The sequence below is a fragment of the Paramisgurnus dabryanus genome, chromosome 3, assembly GCF_030506205.2.
Source record: "Paramisgurnus dabryanus chromosome 3, PD_genome_1.1, whole genome shotgun sequence".
In the NCBI taxonomy this organism is placed as follows: Eukaryota; Metazoa; Chordata; class Actinopteri; order Cypriniformes; family Cobitidae; genus Paramisgurnus; species Paramisgurnus dabryanus.
This window is the reverse complement of record NC_133339.1, coordinates 40,448,734-40,473,523: the sequence shown is the minus strand read 5'-3', so window position 1 is coordinate 40,473,523 and position 24,790 is coordinate 40,448,734. Positions and strand designations below refer to the sequence as shown.

Here is a 24,790-nt window from a genome sequence, read left to right as displayed (position 1 = left end):
TTCTCAGGGAACCAGGGTTACATACGTAACCTGAGACGTTGTGACTAAGTGTGCATGTTCTGTCACAAGACGCGAGAACCATGTACGTTATCGATAGCACTATTGTTTGTTTACACTTCAATTTTACTAAATAAACTCAAAATATTAAAAGTTTTCTCTCACAAATAAAATATTTTAGCTTCAGAAGACATCTAACCAAATAAATAATTCAGATTAATTTAATGATGGATGTTATATATACTCACCTAAAGGATTATACCTGTTCAATTTCTCATTAATGCAATTATCTAATCAACCAATCAATGGCAGTTGCTCGAGTGCATTTAGGGGTGTGGTCCTGGTCAAGACAATCTCCTGAACTCCAAACTGAATGTCAGAATGGGAAAGAAAGGTGATTTAAGCAAGTTTGAGCGTGGCATGGTTGTTGGTGCCAGACGGGCCGGTCTGAGTATTTCACAATCTGCTCAGTTTCTGGGATTTTCACACACAACCATTTCTAGGGTTTACAAAGAATGGCGTGAAAAGGGAAAAACATCCAGTATGCGGCAGTCCTGTGGGCGAAAATGCCTTGTTGATGCTAGAGGTCAGAGGAGAATGGGCCGACTTATTCATGCTGATAGAAGAGCAACTTTGACTGAAATAACCACTCGTTACAACCGAGGTATGCACTAAAGCATTTGTGAAGCCACAACACGCACAACCGGATGCCTACAACAGCAGAAGACCCCACTGTGCAGGCTGGTGGTGGTGGTGTAATGGTGAGGGGGATGTTTTCTTGGCACACTTTAGGCCCCTTAGTGCGAACTGGGCATCGTTTAAATGCCACGGCCTACCTGAGCATTGTTTCTGACCATGTCCGTCCATTTATGACAAACATGTACTCATCCTCTGATGGTTACTTCCATCAGGATAATGCACCATGTCACAAAGCTTGAATCATTTCAAAATTGGTTTCTTGAACATGACAATGAGTTCACTGAACTAAAATGGCCCACACAGTCACAAGATCTCAGCTCAATAGAGCATCTTTGGGATGTGGTGGAATGGGAGCTTCATGCCCTGGATGTGCATCCCACAAATCTCCAACAACTGCAAGATGCTATCCTATCAATATGGGCCAACATTTCTAAAGAATGCTTTCAGCACCTTGTTGAATCAATGCAACGTAGAATTAAGGCAGTTCTGGAGGCGAAACGGGGTCAAACACAGTATTAGTATGGTGTTCCTAATAATCCTTTAGGTGAGTGTATATACTGGAAGCTCCAATAACAAGCATAAGGTGACTGCCAAGGTACAAAAAGCTTTAAAAAGTAAGTTAGCTGGTTGGCTTAAAACTGAGCAAATTCAATGTAAAAATATTAGTTGACACAACAATTGTCTTTTTGAGTTAAGCAATATTTTTTAAAGATAAATTAACTCAATGTAACTAACTTTTTTTAGTTGAACCAACAATCTTTTTTTGCAGTGGATAAGATGAAAAAACCTTGGAAGAAATCAACGTCAACCATTCTTCTCTGTTTAGATCTATTCTGTCTATCCAGCGTATTGTCACATACAACATATTGTCAATGCTATTTGTCTTGCATTCATCTACAACACGGTCAACTCTAGCTACTTTTTATTTATAAGGCAACACTGATGTACACAGGAATGACAAACACTGATGAAAGAGCGAGAGGGAATCTCAGGACTTACTGTCCAGCTCGTATTGAGTAAGTGAGGATTCAGTCAGGTTCCTCACACTGTATGAAGCTGAGAACGGTTGGGTGGATGAAAGAAAGAAGAGGATGACAGCGAGGAAGACCAGAGGTTAAAAGAGAAAGAAAAAGAAGAGCTGGATTAGCACATTAGTTTAATGCAACAGGAAGAAAGGCTGGAGTGGCAGCTTTCCAGACTCTTGACTGGAAAAACGAGTGGCTGAGAAAACAATTAACACAGCTTTTATCCACAGTAGAGTTTTCATTACAGGCATATGAGACAAGCCACACAAACAGATGAGTTAGCAAACTGTACACTACCGTTCAAAAGTTTAAGAACCAATTCTATATTGATATTTTAAGTAAACAAAAGTCCGTTTAATGAAACCACGCCATGCATGCAACGCCTCCAAGCATTTATTTCAGTCATGTAAGATTAAAGTCTTATCTAATTGAATGGAGAAAGACATATATCTGTGCTAAAATCACAATTTAACAACATATTTCTGACCAACAATTCATTTCTTTTTTAGTTTCTTAAAGTGACACTCCACTTTTTTTGAAAATAAGCTAATTTTCCAGCTCCCCTAGAGTTAAACATTTGATTTTTACTGTTTTGGAATCCATTCAGCTGATCTCCTGGTCTGGCACTTTTAGCATAGCTTAGCATAATCCATTGAATCTGATTAGACCATTAGCATCGCGCTAAAAAATAACCAAAGAGTTTTGATATTTTTCCTATTTAAAACTTGACTCTTCTGTAGATACATTGTGTTCTAAAGAAGTTATTTTTAGCGTGATGCTAAGGGTCTAATCAGATTCAATGAATTATGCTAAGCTATGCTAAAAGTGCTACCGCCATACCCAGAGATCGGCTGAATGGATTCTAAAACACTAAAAATCAAATGTTTAACTCTAGGGGAGCTGGAAAATTAGCATATTTAAAAAAGTGGAGTGTCCCTTTAAGCTCAAATTGTGCAAAAAAAATAAATAATAATTTCTTAGTTGACATTACACTTAACACCAGTCAATATGGAAATCACTAAATACCAAGGTACAGAATATATTAAAGTACCACATACCATTTTCTAGGATATCATTTACCATGGTTCATTTTGTAATGGACTGGAATTTTATGGATAAGCAGATACTAATCTGAACACTCTTTACTGTAATAAACAGAGACTCACCCGTGAGCTCAGCCCAGTTGGCAGAAGGGCTGTTGACGGTCCGTACAGTGAAACTGCGCAGGCGGTCGTAACGCAGTTCTCTGTAGCGAACTCGAAAACCTAGCAAAATACCATTGATCTCCTCCTCGGGGGGCGGCTGGATGGGTTCGAACAGATTATGTCATTATCTTCAGTTTGTAAACACAGCGCTCGACAACAGATAAACACAAACGTCCCCTCTTGGAAGCGCATGATAAATCAGAGCTCACCTTCCAGCGGACCAGCACGGACGTGGTGGTGTGCGGCGTCACAGAGAGGATTGTGGGAGCTTTGTCGGGTGCTAAATAAAACACAGACAGACGGTTTGTTTAGTTTATGACTGCAAAGTTCCTGATAAGAGTGAAAAACCCTGAAAAACAAAAAGCTGACTAAAGCTGGGTGTATGTTTAAACTTGTTTGTGCGGTACTATTGTTGTTTTTCAGATCGCACGCGGGGCAGGATTATCGGATATGCATATGTGGCATTTAACTATGGCCCCAGACTCTTAGGGCCCCCAAGCAGTAAGACGTGTGCACATTTTAAACCATGAAATTAAAACGTTATGGCAGAGGCGAGACTTTACACGAATGTTGACAATGCTTTTCCTAGAAAAGAAAAGCTTGGAGTTTTGGAGTCAGATGGCCCTATCATTCACCCGGCGCAAGGCACGATGCAAGTGTTTTTTTGCTTTTTTAATTATCACTTTTATATCCTGCGCCACGTTGTTTGAATAGCAAATGCATTTGCGCCCCTTTTGTGCACCCATGAGCATGCTGGTCTGAAAATGGGGTGTGTGCAGGTACATTGTTGGCGCGATGCTATTTTAAGGCAACCGTAATAGAGTGCACCACTGACTAACTAAAACCTGTGGCCGGTTGCATAAACATAACCGTGACGTTAAGACTGCGTCTTAAGAATGATTCTGACTAACTAGCAATTAGTTAGAGCTAATCAGTCTTATTATTCGGATTTAAATTAGACCAATCTACCCTTCTATGTAACATACTTAAAACAGTTATGATCAGTCAATTTTTAAGACTTAAAAGTTTCATGCAACGGGCCAGTGGTCTTACTGTAAGTCAATGGCGCAATATTGGTTTCTTTTTTAAAGAGCGGATTAGTAATATGCACCTACAGACGGGACGACAATTTGCTTAAACTTGGCTTACACACACAGGGATACGAAGCAGCACACAAACATTTTTAAATATGAAAAATGAAAGGGTTAAAAGGTAAAAGATTATTATTGTGTCTCTTGGATATTATTATTGTGTCTAAGGACAGATTACAGGCATGCACACTTTAAAAATGTCTGGGTTATTTTTTACCAATAATAGGTAAAACATTGTACAGAACACATGCTGGGTTAAAAATGACCCAGTGTTGGGTTGTTGTTATGCAACCATGCGGTATAATAACCCAGCAGTTGGGTTAAAACAACCCAGGATTGGGTCAATTTTAACCCAGGGGTGTGTTCTGTCCAATATCTACCCATTATGTAAAAAAAATAACCCAGAATTTTTTAGTGCAGAGCTGCTTTACCTGTAGCCAGGTAAGTAAGCTGATTTTTGGCTTTTAAAAAGTGCAAATATTGCATTTATTTTGAAAAATGTTATTTTGAAATGTTTTTTAAATGGTATTGGATTTATTTTATATGATGACTTTGTACCTGTGGATATGGTGAGACGAGAACCATTTTTAAGTAATAGGCTACTTTTATCCAAACACTCACAGCGCTCTCCCAGGTGCTGAAACGTTTGTAAAATCTCCTGTTTGTTACAAATAAAGTATTTTTAGAGTGCAAGCTTTTCTTACATATTTGTAAATTATCTAAAATTACAGTAATCAAGTATCCATACTTTTTCGGTATTTAAAACCCGACAGATTTTACTTACTGAGTAACTTAATGACAAAAAAATACTTTTAAAGAGAACCAAAGCTATCATTCTAAAAAATAACCATTTCAATAAATTAAGAAAAAAATAATATGCAATGTTTTTTTTTTTACAATTTTAAACAATGATATTAAACCCATGATTTACTCACCCTCAAGCTGTCCGAGATGCATATGCCCATCGTTACCGCAAGTGAGTTATTTTCATTTATAAAGTTTTAAATATGGATGTTTCTACAACAAAAAGATTCGGATTACCCCCAGAAGGCCTTTGTTTATCATCGTGGAGCCGTTTGGATGCACATTTTTTGAACTTGAAGAAGTGGACCCCTTAACTTTACATTTGTTTAACTGAAACATCTAAGACATTTTCTAAAATAACTGAAAATGTGTTCGTCTGAAAAATGATGGACATATGCATCTCAGACAGCTTGGGGGTGAGTAAATCATGGCCGAACTATCCCTTTAAAGTAATGGTTTTCTTTCTTACAATTTTTTTACTTACAAATTCCGCCATGTTAATAGGGAACACTGCTTAAAACTTACTTAATATTTTTGTCTTGTTTTTCAGTTTAAATATCCAAGAATTCTTACATTTAGATACATTTATTTGATAAGAAATATTCAAGGGATAGTTCACCCAAAAAGGAAAATTCTGTCATTATTTTCTCACACTCATGTTGTTACAAACCTGTATAAATGTCTTTGTTATGATGAACATGAAAAAAGATATTTTAAAAATGTTTGTAAATAAATCGATCATGAGCCACATTAATTTCCATAGTACTAAAAAAATAATAAAATGAAAGTGAATGGGTTTGGTTACAGTTTGGTTACAAACATTCCTCAAGATATCTTCCTTTGTGTTCAACAAAACAAAGAAATTTATACAGGTTTGTAACAACATGAGGGTGAGTAAATGATGACAGAATTAGAATTTTTAGGTGAACTATCCCTTTAAAGGCCGGAATACTAGGATATCTTAGATACCTTATCACACTGTGCGACATGGATCTTTTAAACTCGGGTACGAGAAGCATGTAGACTGTAAGATGATGAAACGTAATCTTCAGCGGCTGCGTCACACGTTAGCGCAACGTCACCAGCATGCGCTCGTGGTAAACAAATACAAGTACGCAGGTCGTAGCAGCAAACACACTGTGCGGTGATCATGCCGAATTTATGACACTGTCAGAAAACTATCGTAGGCTATCTTTGGACGCAAGTCCTGGAAAACAGCTGTCTATCTACGGCAGCTCTCACTATACGGCATAGGACCACCAACGAAGAGCCACGATCACAGAAATCGCGACGATTGTTTCACGATGCCAATCTTTCGTCTGGGACAGCCAATAATTGTGCAGTGTATCCCGGGCTTAAGTCTTGTTTACCGAAATAAATAATGAAAAGCAAAAGGGTTAATACTTAAAGCGATTGTCATAATTTTCTCATCCTCTGGTTGTTCTCAACCTGTACAGTATAAATAATTTTTTTATCTGATGAACACAATATATATATATATTTTGATAAATGATCCTAAGCACACAACAAATTGTAACCACTTCCATAGTAGGAAAACAAATATTATGGAAGTATTGTGAAAAAATGATAAAGAAAATATTTCGATAAATGATAAGAAAAATAAACTTAAATTGAATTTTTTTTAAAAGTTGAAACTGGAATTAAGTTTATTTCCCCCCCACCCCATTGGCAGATATTTTTGGTTAATTGCACAATATGCCCATGTGTTTTGATGCATGTTTAAAAAGATATTTATGTTTTACATCATATAGATCTAAAAATCGCAATTATAAGATAGCTGGATTGTTGTAATAAAAGCCATATTAAAAGAAATTACGAACCTTAAAGGTGGGGAGCATGATCTCTGAAAGCCAATGTTGACATTTGAAATCACCTAAACAAACACGCCCCTACCCCAATAGAATCTGGACCTTCTGTAGATAGACCCGCCCCACACATACACAACCCAGGCAACGATGTCAGTTAGTAGACACGCCCCTTACTGCTGATTGGCTACAAGTGTGTTTTGGTACTCAGCCCGACTCTAAATTCTCGCATTCTCTATCATCTGTTACACAGACACCCAAACACTCACAAACAAAACTAGTGACAAGACATCTGTGAGCTTGTCACACCAACCAATTGTCACTAGAGATTTAGCTTCAGAATAAAAGAAATCTTCTACCTTAAAAATCCTTAAAATTGGTCTCTGAGTGCAAAACAATGGCAATAAATTGTACCGTATGCACCTGTAAGTGTTGTAACTGCTGGCAATGTTCTTATTCCAAGGCAAATGTCAAGCTTTAGGTAACCAAGTACAACCCCAGTGTTTTCCCCTCACAAGCCGTGTCCTATTTCGGTCCTATTATGATTCATCTCAGGTCTCGGTGAGGAACATGTTCTCCTACAGCATTAAATTGCTGTGCGGTTGCCCTTACCGTCCTGTAGAGTGGTGATTGCCTCGCTCTCCACACTGTACTCGCTGTCCCCGATATCATTAGTGGCCTTCACTCTGAACTGGTAGGAAGTAAAAGGTTTGAGCCTGCGAATAAGAACAAATCCCTTAAACCAGTATAAGCTGTTTTTTTATTTTTTAGCACGCAAAGTATCAAGTCGTAATACATGCTGTCCTCTGTAAGATGAGAAATTTCACACAGATTTCATTTAAGCTCACTTGTCCACCACGTAAGATGTTGCCTCATGGTTGACTGATGCCGAGTGAACGGTCCAGTTGCTTTCGGGCAGCTCCCTGTACTGGATGGTGTAGTATCGGATCGGCGACAGACCGTCACTGCCTGGTTCCCATGACAACAGCACACTGCGCGCCTGCACTTCTTCCTGAGGTACGACAGGACGACTTGTGGGCTGTGGGCGAGCTGAGAGGAAATCAAAAGAGCCGTGTTAATCAATTCTATTGAATAAACAACAGCGGCCAAATGAACAACACTGACTGTGTCAATAAAGCCGTACCTCGCTTCTCTGTAGTGACCACCAGGGCCTCGGCCGCCTCCCCCCAGCCTTTTCGGGTCTGTGCCGTGAGTCGAAACACATACACGCTCTCCGGTTTCAGTCCTGTGGCGGTATACTGTCGTACGCTGGGATTGAGCACATCGACAGTGGCAGAGGTAATGCTAGAGGAGTTTCTCCTGTAAGCAATCTGATACGCTGGATGAACAGAAAAACATAAACAATTTTGGATCATTGCGCTTCAAGATGTTATTACTATCGCTTATATGTTGGATTGTACCGCTTGTGCATCAGACATAAACGAAAATGACGAGCCTGTTATTTCCTCTATTGAGAATATCAAAGGGAGTTTTCTTTAAATGACTGGGAACCAGCCACCCCGCTTGTGTTAACTACAAACAAAAATATTTTACCAAGGATGATGCCATTGGGTTGGGCAGGAGGCTGCCAGATCAGTCTCACAGACGAAGTTCTTACTTCTGGGAAAAGGATCCCGACTGGAGGTCCAGGTACTTAACAAAAAATACCTCATGTTACTAACACAGCAAAAGGTGTTAGGTGGCTGTTATGCGCGCTTTAAACTCTCACCATCGTCGAGCGTGCGTTCAAAGATGGCAGGAGAACTCGGCATGCCGTCTCCTATGCGCGTGAAGGCCATAACTTGTATCTCATAAAGTACGTACTTTCCCAGACCGGTGAGCTGAACGCTGAAGGTGGTATTTCCCTCCACCGTCCAGAAACGCAGGACCGCATCTGCATCCTTGTCTTTGTAGACCACCTGAAGGTCATGAGATAGATGCTTTACCACGACAGGCATATTGTCAAATTAACCCAATCTCATGAAGTGCATATAAATAGCATGCAGTGTGAAAAGTTGTGAAGGGGTGTTCATAATGAGGCTTTCGCATAGGACGCGGTGTGAGCTGCGCAATGAAACCCATTCATTTCAATGGCTTGTGCCGCGTGAGGGCGGTTTGTTGTTGCTTCGAGCAAAGCGCGAACAAAATATTTAATCAATTTAATTCAATGCAATTAACAGTTTTTGCAGTGAAATGGACCCAACACTGCAAGGCTTAACCCATTGTTGTACTGGTTTAATTTAATTTAAGGCGAATCAGTCTCCAAATGCAAAAAATATATAATTTTATCAATTTTTATTATTGTTAAAGGAATAGTCTACTCATTTTCAATATTAAACTATGTTATTACCTTAACTAAGAATTGTTGATACATCCCTCTATCATCTGTGTGCGTGCACGTAAGCGCTGGGGCGCGCTGCGACACTTCGATAGCATTTAGCTTAGCCCCATTCATTCAATGGTACCACTCAGAGATAAAGTTAGAAGTGACCAAACACATCAACGTTTTTCCTATTTAAGACGAGTAGTTATACGAGCAAGTTTGGTGATACAAAATAAAACGTAGCGCTTTTCTAAGCGGATTTAATAGGGGAACTATATTGTATGGCGGAACAGCACTTTTGGGAGTACTTCAACTCGCCTGAAAAATCCGCTCCTCTTCTCCCTCTCATAATGGGAGAGGGAGGGTGTTACTGCGCCGAGTCAAAGTACTCCCAAAAGTGCTGTTCCACCATACAATATAGTTCCTCTTTTAAGTATAACTACTCGTCTTAAATAGGAAAAACGTTGATGTGTTTGGTCACTTCTAACTTTATCTCTGAGTGGTACCATTGAATGAATGGGGCTAAGCTAAATGCTATCGAAGTGTCGCAGCGCGCTCCAGCGATACGTGCACGCACTAAGATGATAGAGGGATGTATCAACTCTTCTTAGGTAAGGTAATAACATATTTTAATATTAAAAATGAGTAGACTATTCCTTTAATGTTATTGGATGATTGATTTTATTTCTTAAACACATGGAGGAAACATTTTGACCTGAAAAATATTCATGATGCTGTTATAAAACTATTTGACATAGTATTAACACTTAATGACATTTTAACGACAAATTATATTTGTACCACTGTAGCTGAGGTCAAGAAAAATATTCATAATGTTATAAAACTATATAACAAGGTATTATCACTTAATGACATTTTAATGACAAATTATATTTGTCTCACTTGTAGATATGGTCAGTTATGTTGTCTTGGTAATGTCAAGTTGTCATAACAAAGACATCTCAAACAATGTCATGTTTGCGTTAAAAAATACATAATTGAACAAATGACACTTAATGACAGTTGTCATAAACGTGCATAAAATCTCCTTCATGTTCATGACATGTTTCATGTCATGATTATGAAGGTGTCGTGTCAGTCTTATGAACAATACATACACCAAATTCCAATTTTGCATGCATATGATACACCATTCCCATTAACTTAATACAGCGTATATTTACGTGTCATTTTATGTATTGGTTCATCATTTTTTTCTGTTTTTTAAACCACTGTCGCTTGGGTTTGGGGTTAGATTTATTTCAGGATTTCATTTAATAAATAGTTTTCTCCATGTTTTTGTCTATTTTTAAACCATGGTCGCTTGGAGTTGGGGTTAGAATTGGAGTTGGGGTTAGGATGTCGTTGTGTGTAACAAAGTTGTTCTAACCCCAAACCCAAGCGTCAATGGCACAAACCAACCAATACATAAAACGACACAAAAAGACGCGCCCTATTAAGTGAACAGGAAGGACTTTTCACAATGCATGATATTTATATGCAAATCATGAGAATGGGCTGGTCAAATAGAAATACAAACTGTTTTTAATGTACCTTATAGCCGAGAATAAGTCCATTGCGATCTGTCTCTGGCACATCACCCCAGCGGACCAGTATGCTGCTGGACGTGGTGGCAAAAGCAGACACATTCGCAGGGCCACTGGAAGGGACTAACAAATATGGAAACATGTTATTAACATTTACATTTATTTATGTCATTCCTGTTCCTTGGGAGTCAGATAAAGAACTACAGAAAGAAAGTTTTCGGTTTAATATCTACTATACCTGGTACATGTTTACAGGATAAAGCATATGCCAGTGAGGTCTGTTTTTTGGCATAATAATAAAAATTTGACTGAGCTGCCAGCTGGTGAACAAAGTGCATGACAGATGGTTTGAAGGATGAGGAACCATTTCCATTTTTGAATCCTTAAGTGAACCAAATAACTTTTAACACATTTCACAGCAAAGAAAATCAAAATGGCTTCTCCTAAATAACAAGATGGATGGCAAAAAGACCCCAACAACTTCACGTGTGTCTAAAGGCTTCTTTAAAACAAGATCTCAGCAAATCTGTATATGCTTTAAGTTAAAGCATAAGTTAAAACTATTTTACTATGTTCTTACCTCAAGTTAGATAAATTAATAAATGCACTTAATCTTTGTACAGCACGTCGTGAATGTGTTAGCATTTAGCCTAGCCCCATTCATTCGTTAGGATCCAAACAGGGATGAATTTAGAAGCCACCAAACACTTTCATGTTTTCTCTATTTAGAGACTGTTACATGAGTAAGTATGATGGCACAAAATAAAACTTTTGTTTGGAGCCATAGGAATGAATGGGGCTAGGCTAAATGCTAACACATTCACGAAGCGATGAACAAAGATTAAAAGTGCACGCATTTAAAAAAAAGATAGGGATGTATTAATTCGTCTTAGTTGAGGTAAGAACATAGTAAAATATTGAAAAACGGTGGTGTTTTCATTTAAAATTTCAACCTGAACTCAACTATTTCTTATCAATTTCCTTTTTTCCACATTATCTAAACAGTGCTCTTCACATAAATTTTACAGCTCTGCACTTTCACTGTACACCAACAATGTTCCCACTTGTGTCTATTCATATTTCTCTTGAGGCATTTTAGTAGAAACATCCGAGATAAAGTTGATGAAACATAACTGCAAACTTCACAGAGTCTCCTGAGCTCCGAAAGAACAACATTCAAGTCAATTCCTCCAGGCAGCCATCATAACTAATTCAAAGATCGACACTGTTTGTGTTTCAGGTGCAAGTTTTTGCTAAAGAAAGAAAGGTAAGGAAGTCCAGCACATATCTCACCCGACTCTCTGGTTCTGCCATGAACAGGTTGGCTCCAGGGTCCCGGCCCAATCCCGTTGAACGCCTGCACTTTGACCTCGTATTCAGTCCACTCTTCCAGATCCTCAATGGTAAACTCTCTCTCCTGCCTATCGGGAATGATGTGGAACAGGACGCCGGTCTTTGACCCCAGTCGAGAATATTCCACCCTGTAGCCCACCAGCTCTGGATTGCCATTGTATTCCCACTCTGGTAGCGGCTGGAATATAAACACAATTCCATTTAGATTATAAATCTTCGTTATGGAATCACACACCTGGACCATATTTGACTTCATTTGTGATGCTCCTTACCATGTTTGAAAGATTCACTCTCAATGCAATGCTAACAGGAGTTCATTTACAGGCAAATGGGAGGAATTATGATAATGTCAGTCGTGTGGACATTCACGTTGGAAATGATAACTCGCGTCATTGTTTACCTTTTGCATAACGTTAACATGTACTAATACACACTTACACACTAAAGGAAATGTAAAACCGTGAATCGGACCATAGTTGCTCTTTTTAATAAATAAGCTTTCCATTCATGTATGGTTTGTTAAGATAGGACAATATTTGGCCGAGATGCAACAATTTGAAAATCTGGAATCTGAAGGTACAAAAATCTAAATATTGAGAAAATCGTCTTTAAAGTTTTGTCCAGCAACACATATTACTAATAATTAATACATTTTTATATATATTTGAGTTAGGAAATGTACTAAATATCTTAATTGAACATGATCTGTACGTAATGTCCTAATTTTGACCCCAAAAAATGTATTGTTTGCTATTGCTACAAATATACCCGTGTGACTTAACTCTTTAACTGCCTGCTCGACCAAATGATTGAGCACATTTTGAGTAACTATATTTTATTGAGAGGAGCACCTAACTTAACTCAAGCTGTTTGAGCCATCTCTACTATTTGGTTGAGATATGTTATGCCAAACAAATCCACTAGATGTCAGAGTGTCAATCAACAGCACTTGTCACAACTAGAGGTCGACCGATATGGCTTTTCTCTGGCCGATGCCGATATTTAGAAATCAGGGCAGCCGATGGCTGATATGTTTGGCCGATTTTCTATATGTACATAATAATCAAAATGTTCTCATCATTAGCAGATATTTAAAATGTAAAAATGTCACTATTTAAGTCAAAGTATTTAAAAAAATTATGACTGGTCTTTCTGAAGAGTTTTACAACCTCCTCTGCACCATGCATTTATCAGACACAGATATTACCTGACACTCTGCTGTCATCATCTTTGATCAGTTTTTTTTACCATGGCTTTTATTGCTTTGTAGGATAAAATCCTTATTTGGTAGACCTGATAAATTATTTATTCATCATAAAGTTAACATAGTAAATGTCTATGTTTTTTAGTTGAGACTGTTATTTAGGGCAAATCTTTCTAAACACATTTACATTCTCATTTCTGAGGCGCTATAAGTGACTGATTGTGCTGACAGTGACGTCTTGTGAGTTTAGTGTTGGGACAGATCTGTTGTTTTAACCGTTCATTCAAACGAATCCGTTCAAAGGAGTCAGTTCACGAATCGGACGCGTTGTGCTCTAATCCAGGCTGAGCAGCGCAAAACTGTAAACAAAGTGTTACTGTAACAACACGAAAAACATTTCCTCGGTGGATATGATTTGGTCTTCCGACCTTTCGCCATCGAGTCAGTTTTGTTTTGAGTAATAAAAGCAGGGAGACAGTTTAAAGACAGAAAGCGCGCACGCGGCTCTGCTCTCTCTGTCACGCAAACAAAACTCATCATCACTCATTAATGAGCCTAATCTTTGAACGGACAGTGCACCGCGAGACATAAGCCGTCACGCTGTTGCATGGGCGTCGGAACCATTATACGTGGGTGGGACAGGACCCACCCACTTTTTAAGACCAATGATAATGGACCCACCCACTTTTTCTCTAATTTAGCGCATTTGTCTGTTCACCTATCAAAGCGCTGTTAGTCCAAATCCATTCCACTAGAGCAGGGATCCCTAACCTTTGCTTTTTTTACACCGCGGACCCGTTTCAGCTTTTAAACATAATTCGCGGGGGTGAGTGGACGCTGAGTTGCTGTTCGAATATAGTGCTGAAAAACCTAATTTGCCAAATGTATAGGCCTAACGTTTTAAACAGAAGTAAATGTCAAACAACCATGCATTAGGGAAATTAATAACTGCTTTATTTATAGTATATTTTCTATAGACGTGTAAAACCATATTATAGCGGATTATTTTATTTTCATTGTTTCACGAGTTTGCCTGCCCATTTAGTCTTAATAATTAACGGTAAACGAACTTAGCTTGGTGTTCTTAAAGGCAGCTCGAACCTTAGGTCGGACTCGAGCCTCAAGTTCAAGACACAGAAGAAAAAAAGAGGAGATGATGAGGAGAGATGCCAGAAGAATTGCGTCTGTCGCGGAGGCACAGAGACTCCAGTTTTGCTTTTAATGATAATTAACACAGCACTAAATGTGGTTCCTTTTTAAACGTTAAAAGTATAGGCTGCATGTTAAAATATTATTACTGCTGTAAAATAGTTTATTTTGATTATGGCACGATCGCTGGATAATTTTCAAGTTTTTTTACAGAAGCCAATTACTTTTCATTTGCGATATGAACTTCTTCACGTATTGTTATTATTTGCGAGGTACATTTGCAGATAATTAATAAAGTCATACCTCTGTTTAATCGATTGTGTTTTAGAAGTACACATGCTCAAACTCTTATGACAGCATTCCCGACGGATACCATAAAATAAAGTGATCTCATTTCCAGAATCTCACATTTATATTTCTCTAAGAGAGAGAAAGAGAGATTGGGTATAACAAATAAAAAAGGTATACAAAAGTTGTATCAGTTTACCTTCATTCGTTTTTCTTACCTTTTATTTCCTCAAAATAAAAAATAAACATTGTAGCCTACTGTCAGCAGAGTAGAGAAAAAAAATGACACAGAGAAAGATAAATGAAACATGACATCTGTCATTATTTGCAAAATATTTGAAGGGCTATTACCAGAATTTCGACCGTAATAGGCTACTGTCATTAATTTAATAAACGCAAATGTTCAGGCTTATTTAAAGGAAACATGAAAATGTCATCTATTGCAGTAAATGTATTTTCCGGGGGGGGGGGGGGGGTATGTGGGGACCCACCCACTTTTCATTTGCTTCCGACGCCCATGCGCTGTTGTACTGGCTGCTTAATTCGCGCGATCCCGCCATCGTTTACTAAAGCTGTTTGTGAACAAGGCACGGCTGCACACACACGGGAGCGATCTGCTTGCAGCAAGAGGCAGCGTCACGAGTTCTACAACAACGCTTAGGTGCCCGCAGATGCGCCTGCCTATTAATCATCCTAATTTTGCAGCAAAATCGGCCAAAGCCGATTTTTTTAAATATGCCAAAAATCGGCCAATTTATCGGCCCGGCCGATAAATCGGTCGACCTCTAGTCACAACACATCTTTTTAGACGAATGTCAGAGAGAAAGAAATCACTCCTGCCATGTGAAATGTTCTTGTTGAAATTTTGCAAGGTAAACATATTTTTTTGACATATTACACTGTAAGAGCCCTACCTTTACAAAAAACTTTTTTTTTTCAAAAACATGTTGAACCAAACGGTTGATTTGTCACTTGGCAAATGTAGAAAAGCTAAGGTAATGTTTTCAGATCATCCATTTCTGCAGTCAGAATGTACAGTACTATTTGCTAAGAAATATACATTTCTGATCATTCACGCAGCTATAAATATGACACAGCTGTTATTTCTTATTTAATATATTGAGATAATTTCTTAAGTATGTATTTTTTGCCACTTCTAGATATTTTTTTTTAAATAAATATAATGAATTCATATAATTAATGTATGGAAATCATAATTACTGATTAATTAATTAGAAATTACTTCTTAAATGATGTTTTAAATTGTTTGAAGGATTGTTTCTAATGTTGGCTTACTCTATACAGCATTGCTGGTTTACAAAGAAATGTTAATTTATCTAAATAAAGAAAGAAAAAAAATCCTATTGCACTACCACACTTGAATCATAAAAGCCTACAATGCTATTGTATTACTATGTTTTGCCTTATTTTATTTTAGGTTTTGAATGCAGAAAGAATGTAGGAATGTAATGTCTTTATTCACTTTTAGTTACTTTTAATTATTTATATTTTTTTGTTAAAAAAAACAAAAAAACATTTCATTTCCTGTGTTAAAATAAAACCTGAAATATTTTTATATTTTATACTTCAATAAATAAAGAAGATTTAATATACAAACTATTTTATTTTGATTATGTTTTTAAATAAATTAGTATTAGAGTTCATATTTTCTGATTTCCAAAGAGTTTCTTTAAGTGACATATCAACCATTTGGTGGAGGCCGATATTTGAAAAATGGGATGTGTTAAAAAAATTACATTGAGTGTGTTAACTAGCGACATAAGGAGATAAGAAATGGTGGGGCAGTTACTGGTTTTGTGGTCCAGGGTCACATCTGTTTAAAAAAAAGCAGGAAATCAAGCCTCCTGAGTCCAACAATCCTGAGACAAAATTTGAAATGTGCTTCGATTTTCTAAGACACCAAAGCGGACAACCAAACATCAGTCATAAAAAATTTTAATGTCAATGATTGTCCTATTTGATTGAGAGATCCATTAAGTCTCCTGACTATAGAAAAGCGACTACTGAGCACTAAAATTTTCCTCTGGGTGGACTCCAAATGCGATGCAACGACATATACAATATGTCCTTAGATAATAAACTTAATATCCAATCAGTCCCCCAGACATTAATAAGCACCCAGACATGTATTTACTCTTAAGTGCGTTGATCAAATTACCATTGCAGATACATACCACCCATCTGAGCCACAGGCTGGTCTCACTGGCCGTTCGGAGAGTGATGTTGGCCGGAGCGATATCAGGAGGCGCCTGTAGGGTCTGGATCTTTCTAGACGGCTGGCTTGGTAGACTCGTGCCGACTATATTGACCTGCCTCATTCGAAACCTAAAATCAAAAGCTAAGTTATGAAACAACTCACAAAGATCATGTCCCAGTATTCATCACGTCACAGTGGGTGGACCTGTAGTAGGTGTAGGGGTTCAGCCCCTGGACTTCAAGCGATCGTGCATCAGGCTCATTGGTCAACTGATGGACCGTGACCCACTCCTCATTCTCTCCGATAACACCGATCTAAGAGTCGAGAAAGAAGAAAGATCAATGACGACTAATGAAAGCCGACAGCCTTGAGGGAAATACTCAGCATATCCCGTTTCTACACTACCTGAGCCTCTACCAGCCAGCGTGAGATGGATGTTTTGCCGTCGTAGCCCGGTTTGAACTGCAGGGTAACTGAGCGTGGGCTGATGTTGGAGATGGCGATGTTGGTGGGAGGCCCAGGCATCTCTACGGGAAGGGGAAAAGTGAGAGAGTAAATGACAGAAACAGCTCAGCAGGAAAAATAAAAGGGTTTCAAACAATATTATTCACGTTAACTCGAAATGGCACCTGCATAATTTATTTCCTGTTTTATATATACGATAAGTCACATCGTACAGCCTTGCGATCCCTTTTTACTCTTTCTGATCTAACTCGTTTTTATTTCTCTGAAAAAATTCATTCAGAATCGAAAGCAAGCACACGCTGTCCTTATTTGCATGAGACACATTTCTGTCTGCCATCAGTTCGTTTTTTTGCTTGCAGAAGCAGAGGCTTGCAAATTAGCATTATGGGGAACAAAAAGTGAGACAAGATAGGTTTGATTTAAAAACAGTGCGATCCATCTAGCATACCGATCTGTCATTATCAGTACCTACAGATTCCTTCAAAGTGTCTTTCCAAGAGTGAATGCGTGAAGATTATGAATATTAATGCACAAACACATCATATTCAGCGTGCCTTCATTAACTGCTATATATCGAGAGTAAGGTTAATAAGTCCAAACTGTTAAAAGCTAACATTCTGTATATCGCACAACCCTGTTTCCTCTTACATTTAAAAGGGACTTTTTTAAGATGTAAAATAAATCTTTGGTGTGCCCAGAGTACATATGTGAAGTTTAAGCTTAAAATACTGTGTCCCTTTAAATGCAAATGAGTTGGACAGTGCAGATTAAGGGGTGGTATTATCCCCTTCTGACATCACAAGGGGAGCAACATTTCAATGACCTATTTTTCACATGCTTGCAAAAAATGGTTTACCAAAACTTAGTTACTGGGTTGATCTCTTTCACATTTTCTAGATTAATAAAAGCATTGCGGACCCAATTATAGCACTTAAACATAGAAAAAATTCAATTTTCATGACATGTCCCCTTTTGCCTACCTGGCGGCACACCGGAAGAAATGGTAGATGACGACAGCTGACCTTGACCTTTAGAGGTCATCCCAGCCACCTGAATGGTGTAGGTTGTGAGGGCGGTCAGGCCAGTGACCCTGTACTCCTGCGTCACGTTTGGTAGGTAGTGTGTGACCCGTGTGTTTGTCCTGTTAAACTCCTCCCAGGAAATACGATACCCTGCAGGCACAAGACAGCTTTGAGTTCACAATCACTTTAGATGTGGGCAAAGGGAGGGTTCAGGTACCTGTGAGGATCCCGTTCTTTTCAGGTGGGTCCTTCCAGCTCACTTTGAGAGATGTGTCCAGGATTTCAGTGAAGCTTAGGTGACCTACAGGTCCTGGGGCTGAACACAGACAACAAGATTGATATCAGACCCAAGAAATCCCACTGACTGACTTAAAGGTGCATTGTGTTACTTTTCTAAGGATCTCTTGACAGAAATGCAATATAATATACCATATATAAAGACCTTACATAATGAATTTGATTGTTTTTATTATCTTAACATTGGCCGTTTTTATCTACATGGCCGGCAGGTCTCCTCACATGGAAGTCGACGTCATGTTTCTACAGGAGCCCTAAATGGACAAACTGCTATACAGATGGCATTTCGTCACTATGTTGTTTCAGACGATGACTTGTTTGTCCTGTGGCAACTACCGTAGTTTCTCTATGCATTTCGAAAGTGAGGGGTAAGCTGTGGACTGAGCCGTTGGTTGTAATTCACAGTCTTACCACTAAATGCCGCAAAAATCTACACAGTGGACCTTTAAAGGATTACTCCACTTTCATAAAAAATCTGATAATTTACTCACCCCATCCAAGATGTTTATGCCTTTCTTTGCTCAGTTGAGAAGAAAGTACGTTTTTTGAGGAAAACCTTCCAGGATTTTTCTCCATATAGTGGACAATAGTAAACCTCAACAGTTTCAATGCAGTTTAAAAGGGCTCTAAATGATCCCAACCGAGCCATAAGGGTCTTATCTAGCCAAACAAAATTTAGTGCTGGGAAAAGATTAATCGCGATTAATCGTATACAAAATAAAAGTGATTTTTTTGCATAATTTATGAGTGTGTGCTGTAATTATTATGTACATATAAATACACATTCATGTATGTATTTAACAATTTATGTATGCGTGTGTGGTTAAATATAGATAATAATTACACAGCACACACACATAAATTATGCAAAAATTTCTTTTATTTTGTATGCAATTAATCGCGATTAATCTTTGCCAGCACTAACAAAAATATGTACTTTTAAAACACAAATTCTCATCTTGCACTAGCCGTGTGATGCGCCAGCGTGACCTTACGTACTTAATCACGTCAAAAGGTCACACATGACTAAACTAAACTCCACAGTGTGGAGAAAGATGACCATTTAGACATTTTTGTATGTGGAATGATCCTAATTAATGTTTTTGTGTCAATTTATTGTTTAAAATGGTCTGCAAGTGTGAATTTCACATATGTAACGCATGACCTTCCTTCGTTAGGATTAAGTTATCCATAAGATCGTGCTGGGTTGTCACACAAGTTGTGGTTTAAAAGTACTTTTTTTGACAAAAATTATGATGGTTTTGCTAGAAAGAACCGTATGCCTTGGTTGGTGTCATAGACTGTAAAAAAAGATGGACGACGCCTGTTCGCTCTCTTCCATTGGTGGAAAGTGAAGCCGCCAGTGTCCCGATATGGCGCTGACATCTTGGGTCTTGAGTCTGCGCAGTAGCGATTTCGGGACCAGTCATGTGCAGTAGAGCAGGAAGGGAAGCCGCGAAGTCAAAACCCCGCCCTCGCTCTCGTAGAATGCGCATATCACACGATATCATAGCTGTCAATCATGACGTGACACCACCGTTTTTATATCATTAAATAACTAACTAAACACAAACTTATTTTAAAAACAAACACTTGAATTTAAATCAGTTTGATAAAAACTACAGTAAATGACCGAAATCAGCTTCGGAAAAAAGATAATTGAAGTGTAATTAATTTTTTTAGTTGGTCTCAAATCCCATTGAATAACATGGGGAGGGGGGGTTTATAACCTATACTGGGACCAGTCACTGGGGGGCGATCAAGACTTTTTGGCTTCACTTTTCAGGACTTGTGTGGCACGCTTGGTTGGTATTGTTTAGAGCTCTTTGAAGCTGCATTGAAACTGTGAACTTTTGAGGTCCATTACACTATATGGAGAAAAATCCTGGAATGTTTATCTCAAAAAAACTTTATTTCTTCTCGACTGAACAAAGAAAGACATAAATATCTTGGATGACATGGGGGTGAGAAAATGATCTGGATTTTTTTCATGAAAGTGGAGAATACCTTTAAGTATAGCAAGGAATATTCTGGAATAAACTAATCCAATCTGATGTTTTTTTGCTTGTAACTCAATATATGTCAACACTGTCAGACACAAAAATAATGTGTCACCTATTCATTATAAATATTGACAAAACGTGCATTCACTTGAGTTAATTACTGAAATAAGTGGATGATTTTAAATGTTCCTGTGTTGACACCTGACAGTGTTGACAAAATTACCATATTCTGCATATCACACATGCATGAAATGAACAAACCATTTTTTTCTGATGTTGCTAGCTAGAATCTACTAAATACGCTGTACAAAAATCCTTGTTGCACTTATATTTTAAAGTTTGAACATCTTGAATTAAAGAGATAGTTCGGCCAAACATGATATTAAACCCATGATTTACTCACCCCCAAGCTGTCCGAGTTGCATATGTCCATCGTTTTTCAGACAAACACATTTTCGGATATTTTAGAAAATGTTTTAGATCTTTCAGTTGATTAAATGTAATGTTACGGGGTCCACACATAGTCCACGACCTTCAAGTCCATAAAAAGTGCGTCCATCCTTCACAAATTAAATCCAAACGGCTCCAGGATGATAAACAAAGGTCTTCTGAGGGTAATCCGTGCAGTGTTGTTGTAGAAATATCCATATTTAAAACTTTATTAACGAAAATAAATACCTTCCGGTAGCGCCGCCATCTTAGTCGCGTTCGCATTCAGGATGAGAGCTTACGCAGCCTATGGAGGCTACTCTGCTGCTGCTCTGTGCCCCCACCCTCCGAATTTGTCATACGTCACTAAGAAAAGTGCGTACACTACGCTAATACTCTCTCATGAATACAGAGGAGTCTAAGATGGCGGCGCTTCCAGAAGGTATTTATTTTCGTTAATAAAGTTTTAAATATGGATATTTCTACAACAACACCGCCGGATTACCATCAGAAGACCTTTGTTTATCATCCTGGAGCCGTTTGGATTTAATTTGTGAAGGATGGACGCACTTTTTTTGGACTTGAAGGTCGTAGACTATGGTTGGACCCCGTAACATTACATTTAATCAACTGAAAGATCTAAAACATTTTCTAAAATATCCAAAAATGTGTTTGTCTGAAAAACGATGGACATATGCAACTCGGACAGCTTGGGGGTGAGTAAATCATGGGTTTAATATCATTTTTGGCCGAACTATCCCTTTAACAATTGATAACAACTTTTAGGAGTTGGCATATTTTAAAAAATAAAGATGAATAGGCTTTAGTTCTTACAACTTTATTTTTATAATTTATAGCAACTTCTAACTACTCAAAAAGGTTCAAATGACTTATTAATTCAAGTTGTTTAAACTTAAACATTTAAGTGCAGCAAGGAATTCACAGTGTAGGATTTACTTTTATCATGACATTCATTTTAATCTACATAAAGTATCGAGTTATGCTCTGAGGATGTCACTGGTATATTTGTGGTATCTCTGAATTATTTCAGACCGGAAATACTCATATTTAAAGGGGTCATGAATTAAGGACTCTTAATCTTTTGACATACAAAAGGTCTTGGGGATCATTAATACATCCTTTGAGCTTCATAACGCCCTCCTCATCAATAACAAAAGCATCGTTGTCCGAAAATAAATGAATGTAAAATGGCTGTTAGTATGACATCACAATGCAGGTACATTTTTTATAAGACCTAGCACACATCATCCAACACATCATTGTCATTGGCTCACTAGCGTTGAGTCTGAGGAGTGAATCTTAAGGAGTTGTTTACAATCAAACGATTGTAATAACAGTGATATTGCAATGTCAGACTGTTGTTAACTGTGGAAAGCAAATATCTTTACAAGGCTTCTGAAGGATCTCGACGTCAAAGAGAAATGGATTGCTTATTTTTTATGGATGTCCTGTCATATATATCAATGCTGGATTATGTGCCAGCTTCAAGAATCCTGCAAACTGCAAGTAAAATATTTTATTTAGAAAGCAAACGGTAGTGAACATAATAATCGACGTAATAAAATATAACACTCTAAAATAAGTAATGGTAGTGACATTTTTGTCCTATGATTTTGTGACATACAAGTCTGAACACAGGTGAAGATAAATATAGCGTGTTGTTAAGTCACTCACTGTCTTCGTGGGTACGTATGCGCTGCGCGGTACTGCGAGGTCCGTCCCCCGGCGTGGTGAAGCACAGCACACTGGTGAAGTACTCTGTGAACTTTTTCAGCCCCGTGATGTAACCCACATGAACGCTGTCTTGAAAATTGGGTCTCACCGTAACCAAGGTAACATCTTCCTCGTGGCCTGGTTCCCATGCCAACAGCTAAAAGGAAAAAAGGACAGATGTGACCACTATCACTTAGCACAAGCCACAGTGAATCCCGCTGCTGTCTCAGCGTGACACATATTGGAAGTAATGAAACAATTTTTATTAAAGTTACACTGCAGTCCCGCGCTTGACCACTAGAGGGCAGTGGATGGACATTCACCTTGTATCCTTGGTTGATGCCATTGATGAACTGTGGACTTGGGGCACTCCATGTGAAACGGACTGTTGTGGAGTTGACAGCCTCCGCCTGGACATTCCCCGGTGGGACCGTGGGCACTTGAAAAGAAATTTGATCAGGGAGTGAGATGGGGGAGAAATCAAAGCGGGGATGAAAAGACTGAATGAGACCCTGCTGAAAAAACAAGCAGGTTTAGACCAGCATGGATTTCCGTGCTAGTTCGGGCTGGTTTAAACTAAACTAAACTTGTGAAATTGTGTCAGCAGTTGTATTCAACATTGAGACAGCATTGAATATATCAATATATCCTCACCGCCCTGCAGGGTCCATTCGGTGACTTTGGGGCTGTAGACGCCCTGGCCTGCCCCGTTGTACGCGGCCACCTCAATCTCGTAGTTGGTCCAAATGATGAGGTCCTCCAGCAGAAGATTTGTTTGGTCTGGGTTGGTGATGTTCTTCATTTGGCAGTCCACTGGCAATCCAGACAGGCAGTACCTAGAAAATATATTGGAACAAGTGTACCATAACTTTTTTTCAGATTACAAGGACAAATGTAGGATCTCTTGCTGATGGGATCAGATGGGACATTAACCAGTCTACACTATATGTCCCAGGGCCCTCTCACCTGATTATGTAGCCTTGTAGGGGTCCGTTTTGATGGCTCTCGGGAGGTGGCTGCCATTGGATCATAATGGACTGGTTGGTTCGGCCACTGGCTATCACTGTCTGAGGAGGTGCGCTTGGTGGCTCCTCGGGTAATGATACTCTGAAACAAGGAAATGAGGAGACGATCAGACATGCTGAAAGGAACATTTAAGATTAAGGTGACCAGATTTTTTAAATGAAAACCGGTGACATTTCCAAGTTCAATGGTCAAAAGATCATTAGAATCTCATTTGATGTTATCTACACTGCAAAAAAATGATTTTCAAGGAAAAAAATTCTTAGTATTTTTGTCTTGTTTTCAGTAAAAATATCTAAAAATTCATAAATTAAGATGCTTTTTCTTGATGAGCAAAACGACCCAAGAAAATAAGTCTAGTTCTAGGCCAAAAATGTCAAATTTAAGTGATTTTGTGCATAAAACAGGCAAAAAAATCTGCCAATGAGGTAAATTTGATATTTTTGGTCTAAGAACTAGACTTATTTTCTTGGGCCTTTTTGCTCATTAAGAAAATATATCTTGATTTTAGAATTTTTAGATATTTTTACTTAAAACAAGACAAAAATACTAAGAATTTTTTTCTTGAAAATCATTTTTTGCAGTGTTTGAATTAACAAATAGGGACAAAAAAAATTTCTGCAAAAATTACTTTCTTACTTTTTTGTCTTGTTTTCAGTACAAATATCTACATTTTTTTTAATTAAGATGCATTTTCTTCATAAGCAAAATCCCCTAAGAAAAAAATCTAGCTTTTGGACAAAAAATATTAAACTGAAGTGAATTTGTGCTTAAAACAAGCAAAAAATCTGCCAATGGGGTAAGATTTTTTGCTTGTTTTAAGCACGAATTTGATATTTTTGGTCTAAAAACTAGACTAATTTTTCTTGGGTCATTTTGCTCAACAAGGAAATTAATCCTGTTTTAAAGACTTTTTTTATATTTGTACAGAAAACAAGAAAAAATACTACACTGCAAAAAAAGATTTTCAAGAAAATATTTTCTTAGTATTTTTGTCTTGTTTTCAGTAAAAATATCTAATTCTTAAATTAAGATGCTTTTTCTTGTTGAGCAAAATGACCCAAGAAAATAAGTGTAGTTTTTAGACC

General features: G+C 38.0%; 1 protein-coding gene across 6 annotated transcripts in view; it reads right to left on the bottom strand.

Moving 5' to 3' along the window:
* The window catches only part of sdk2a (sidekick cell adhesion molecule 2a), a 238,341-nt gene that overhangs the window by 26,822 nt on the left and 186,729 nt on the right, over positions 1-24,790 (bottom strand). For 4 of the 6 annotated variants that reach the window (XM_073814045.1, XM_073814046.1, XM_073814047.1 and 1 more), the window contains exons 16-34: positions 23,646-23,786; positions 23,334-23,515; positions 23,003-23,118; positions 22,641-22,836; positions 18,434-18,532; positions 18,175-18,366; positions 17,135-17,256; positions 16,934-17,043; positions 16,707-16,857; positions 11,811-12,048; positions 10,525-10,640; positions 8,377-8,566; positions 8,202-8,300; positions 7,792-7,986; positions 7,496-7,697; positions 7,260-7,363; positions 3,136-3,206; positions 2,888-3,023; positions 1,696-1,752 (exon numbers count right to left, since the gene is read on the bottom strand). In XM_073814045.1, the coding sequence (XP_073670146.1) occupies positions 1,696-1,752; positions 2,888-3,023; positions 3,136-3,206; positions 7,260-7,363; positions 7,496-7,697; positions 7,792-7,986; positions 8,202-8,300; positions 8,377-8,566; positions 10,525-10,640; positions 11,811-12,048; positions 16,707-16,857; positions 16,934-17,043; positions 17,135-17,256; positions 18,175-18,366; positions 18,434-18,532; positions 22,641-22,836; positions 23,003-23,118; positions 23,334-23,515; positions 23,646-23,786 (2,717 nt within the window). The remainder of the gene's footprint in view (positions 1-1,695; positions 1,753-2,887; positions 3,024-3,135; positions 3,207-7,259; positions 7,364-7,495; positions 7,698-7,791; positions 7,987-8,201; positions 8,301-8,376; positions 8,567-10,524; positions 10,641-11,810; positions 12,049-16,706; positions 16,858-16,933; positions 17,044-17,134; positions 17,257-18,174; positions 18,367-18,433; positions 18,533-22,640; positions 22,837-23,002; positions 23,119-23,333; positions 23,516-23,645; positions 23,787-24,790) is intronic. The other 2 variants (XM_073814048.1, XM_073814049.1) reach the window with 1 other exon arrangement.